The sequence below is a fragment of the Telmatherina bonti genome, assembly GCF_933228915.1.
Source record: "Telmatherina bonti genome assembly, chromosome: 13".
In the NCBI taxonomy this organism is placed as follows: Eukaryota; Metazoa; Chordata; class Actinopteri; order Atheriniformes; family Telmatherinidae; genus Telmatherina; species Telmatherina bonti.
Window position 1 is genome coordinate 5,282,917 of NC_136611.1, and position 4,588 is coordinate 5,287,504.

At 43.0% G+C, this 4,588-nt stretch overlaps 1 protein-coding gene across 1 annotated transcript in view; it reads left to right on the plus strand.

Moving 5' to 3' along the window:
* The window catches only part of fgf5 (fibroblast growth factor 5), a gene marked incomplete at both ends in the record, with an annotated part of 14,200 nt that extends 10,602 nt beyond the window's left edge, over positions 1 to 3,598 (plus strand). Inside the window, one exon of the mRNA XM_079251873.1 lies at positions 3,236 to 3,598. Within this exon, the coding sequence (XP_079107999.1) occupies positions 3,236 to 3,598 (363 nt within the window). The remainder of the gene's footprint in view (positions 1 to 3,235) is intronic.
* Between the last annotated feature and the right edge of the window lie 990 nt (positions 3,599 to 4,588).

Genomic DNA, 4,588 nt, shown 5'->3' on the forward strand with positions numbered 1-4,588 from the left:
TATATACATATATATATAGTATGAAGTCTTTGCTTCACCTTGAGTGTAAAATTTACCATTTATGACCATGTGATATGTTAAAATCCTTCTAGTATAATCTTCTGCTTCCTGATATTGATTAGAGGCAGAAAACAAATGTCTGCTTGTGTTGAAGAGGATTCTGAACAAAGTTTTTACCCTGAAGTGATGCAAAATGTCTGAGAAACTGCATGTATTAAATATGTCACACTGGGCTTTAAAGGGTTAATCTCACATCTAAGTGTTACCGAGCTTCTAATGATATGTTCTTTATCCTTGTATTGTTTCCTCTTTCACCATAGCATTCATGTTTTCACATCAAATGAACATTTCCTCAAGTCAAAACCTTTGAACGAAAGATGTTAATTTGTGTCAAACAGCAGTAAGAGACGGAACAGCAGGCGTGAAGAAGTCGTAACGATAAAACAACTAAGCTTTAGGATCATGGGAAAGGTGCCTTTAAAAGAGTGTGACCAATCCAGCTATAACAGCTGTACAAGCATTATGATTTTAACAATGAGATGTCTGGAATCTGACCGCAGCTATTAAACCCTGCGAAGCACAGCAAGGGGAAAAGGCTTGTGTCTGTGCATACGTGTCTGTTAGAGCACCAACATGCTGCAGCGTATTTGTTTAAACGTCCAATTCCCCCGGCTGGTACAAGAGCTGGTTTTGTTATCCCGCTGTTGGTCTGTTAAATCATTCCAATCCAACCGTAGCGATGACTCTGGAGGGCCGAGCAATTTCCTAATCATCTCTAAAAACAACAGCCAAAAGGAAGAGTCAGTCACTTCGCAGAGCTTAGAGGTTCGTACCGTTTCATGGTGGGCTGCAGCGGACTCTCCTGTGACTGGCATGTTTACCAAATGCCGTAATGGCATCATTTTCTGCTATGCTGCACTCTTCAGCAAAGCAGAACAGTTTGTTTTATTTCTGAATGGCACGAGGGTTACAGAAGGAGGTTGTCATGTACCAGGGATGCCTGCTTTCCTGCAGTAGGACAAAGTTTCCCATCCCACATATTTTTAGAGGGATTTCTGCCCTTCTGGATTGTTCCAGCCATTTATCTGGTTTGTGTTTAGTTCAGGACATATTTAACAGCTTAACTTCTACCTGTAATAATCTGTTTTCAGATGTGTGCGTTAGTTAGTTCCACCTGAAAAGCTGTGAACATCGCGGACCAACTTTAATTATGGTTGACAATGGTCCATTCAAGGAAAACTGTTAAGACAGGCATTCATAACATTGCATCTGGACTATTGTAATTTGTTGTATGTCGGCTTGGACCAGAAATCCCTGCTACTTACAGAGCGTCCAAAATGCTGCAGCTCGTCTCCTAACTAAAACTAAAAGACATGAATCCATCACCCCAGTACTTCGCACCCTCCACTGGCTTCCCATTGCCTTTTGAGCAAAGTTTTACTGATTGTTTTTAAGTGTTTAAACTCCATAGGCCCACCCTATCTTACTGATCTACTGCAACCTTATGGGCCTCCCAGAGCTCTGAGGTCAGCCGATCAGCTCTTGTTGGCTGTTCCCAAAGCCAGGCTAAAGACCGGGGGAGGCAGACCCTTCGCTGTGGCTGCACCCAGACTTTGGACCAGTCTTTCTCAGTCTGTCAGGTCCTCTCACTCTGTAGGCCAATTCAAGACAAGACTGAAACCTTATCTTTTTTCCATGGGCTTTAATCATCTAAACAAACTTTTGGGGTACACCTTGGCCTTTTATACTATTTTTTACTGTTTCATGTTTTGTATTTTTACTTTTTACTTGCTGTCTTATTAGTAGGTTTTATAGTTTAATCATCATTTTATTTTTCTATTTTTATCATACTTATTACAATTTTATCTGTATTTTCTGTTTTGTAAAGCTCTTTGGTCAGCAGGGGCTGTTCTAAATGTGCTATATAAATAAATTTGACTGACTTTAGGACCATTAATCTGTTTGATTCATTGATTTGAACAATGCAAAAGCAACAACATTGATCCAAACTGCAGATAAGGAACATTAACACAGTAACCGTTGTAGGAAAGAACCTCTTGTGTTATTTCTATTTATTCTATCCCAAAAACCCTGACCCACTTCCACCGATGGTGCTAACATTCATTAAGACCAAAGACGTAAACTGTGATACTCCTGAAAGCCAAAAGTATCGGTCTGCTTACAAATCAATTCTGGTCCGGACGGTTGTCAAATCCTCAGTAAGAAAAGTTGCTATTAGTTGTCCTAAAAGTTGCTAAATCACGTCATAGTCAAATTTACAGCTTTACATATCAACCTGGAGCAGAAATGGACGAGGCTGCACAGAGAATTAATGTTGCAGGGGATGCAAAAATGACTACATGACACCCTTAATATGTTTAGAACAGCACACAATCTTCTGAAAATTGTTTTTTAGTTGGGGTGACTCGGGCATCTGGTCAGGATGCCTCCTGGACCTCCCTGGTGAGGTGTTCCAGGCACGTCCCTGTGGGAGGAGACCCCGGAGAAGACTCAGGACACGCTGGAGGGATTATATCTCTCTGCTGGTCTGGGATCTCGGAATCCCCCCGAAGAGCTGGCAGATGCGGCTGGGGAGAGGGAAGTCTGGGCTTCCCTGCTTAGGCTGCTGCCCTAACATCAATTGTAACTTTTTTAATGTTTTCAATCAGACATCAAACGGTAAGCCAGGGCCGAATTAGCGGCAGTCTGGTCATGAAGCAGAGGTGATCATCTTCTGGTCCGAAAGCAGCTTGGAGCTGGATGCTGCGTCTGGGCCAAGTCGCTTCTGAGTGCTTTTGGATGGGACAGTGACCCATTCAGACGCTAAGCGTTGGCGTCTGCAAGCATTGCCGTCCGCAAGCATTGCCGTCCGCAAGCTTTCGCTTCCGCAAGCGTTGCCGTCCGCAAGCGTTGCCGTCCGCAAGCGTTGCTGTCCGCAAGCGTTGGCTGGAAGTCAACTAAAGAAGACTAAAGATTTTTGTCTCCATCATCTGTTCCCTCGAGTTCATCACTGGTGATGCTGCAATTCTTAACGAAATATGACCAAAATATGCACATAAAAGACACAAAGCATTGACTAATGGCTCCCTACTCATACCAAATGTAGAGCATAAATGGGGCCTAAGACCTAAATTAATGGATAAATATGTAGTTTTTTCAAAAGAATCTTACGGCATAGATTGGAAATTAATACAAATTTGCTGATTCTGATTCTTTCCGTTCCTCTCTTTTATAGGAATGGTTCTCAGAAGACTGCAAGTTCAGGGAGCGCTTCCAGGAGAACAGCTACAACACCTACGCCTCAGTAATCCACAGGAACCACAGGACAGGCCGTGATTGGTTTGTGGCCCTTAATAAGAGGGGAAAGGCTAAAATGGGCTCCAGCCCACGGGTGAAATCCCAACACGTCTCCACGCATTTCTTACCCAGGGTTAGCTCGCATGAACACAGCATGAGAGGCTTCACCATCACAGAAAAGAGCAAAGAGAGAAGGAAAACCCAGCCACCGAAATCTGCACCGCCAAAGTCAAACGTCCAAGCAGGATCAGTACCGAGGTGCACGCAGGTCAAATACTGGCCCAAGTACAGGTTTGGATAGACTCGTATGAGCTAGCTTTTGTAAATGAAACCAAGAACATGGACGATCATCAACTATGACATTCAAACCATTCCAGAGAGTCTGTGATGTGTGTGACAGACCTGAAAGGGCTGCCAAGTTCAACTGTGGAGCATTTCCTTGTTTGAAACATTATCATACGTGTTTTATTCTGTCCTGTTTATGATGCTGTTCATCCACATGATTTGTATCATAGACTGTATATGAAAGATGGACAGAGCCTCCGGCAGTTAAAAATTAAGCCTGTGCGGAAGTTCATAAAACTGCAGTTCCCCCTTCATCCACTAGGGGCTGCAAAACAGAGCAAATCTCCATAGACTCCCATTTTAAAAAGACCAACTTCACAGCAGAAATAAACGTGTTTACAGTAGAAATAAACATGTTTACAGCAGGAATAAACATGTTTACAGCAGGAATAAACATGTTTACAGCCTGGTTCAACAATGAATTTTAGGTTTAATAGGTCAGGTTTACCTTATATACAATATACAACTGTGGGGAGGGAGAATGTTTTTCCTAACTCGCCCATTTAAAAGTTATTTAATCTTGAAGTTTGGCATATTTAAGGGCGTGTCCTTTTGATTGACAGGTACCCAATCTCCCGCTTCAATTGAACGTAGAACAACCACGATTTTTAGCCGGTTAACAACGTGACTTAGCTTTAGCGCTTACCTCCATTAGCTGGTTAGCTCCTGTTGTCTCCGGGTTAGCTTGGTTAGCTCTTAGCTACAGATAGCTTGGAGTTCGCGTGATGTCAATTATTCACCATGACGCCCACAGCCCCCCTCTCAGCTCCACCTCTTTGCCCATATTTGTATTTTCCGGACAAAACGACACGCAAGTCTCTGCCAACATGGTGATGGTAGGAACCGCCCACCAAGGTTCCATTCAGCTCTTCAGAAACCTACGGGTGACGTCACGGACGCTCCATCCATCTTTTTATATACAGTCTATGGTTTGTACACAATACTA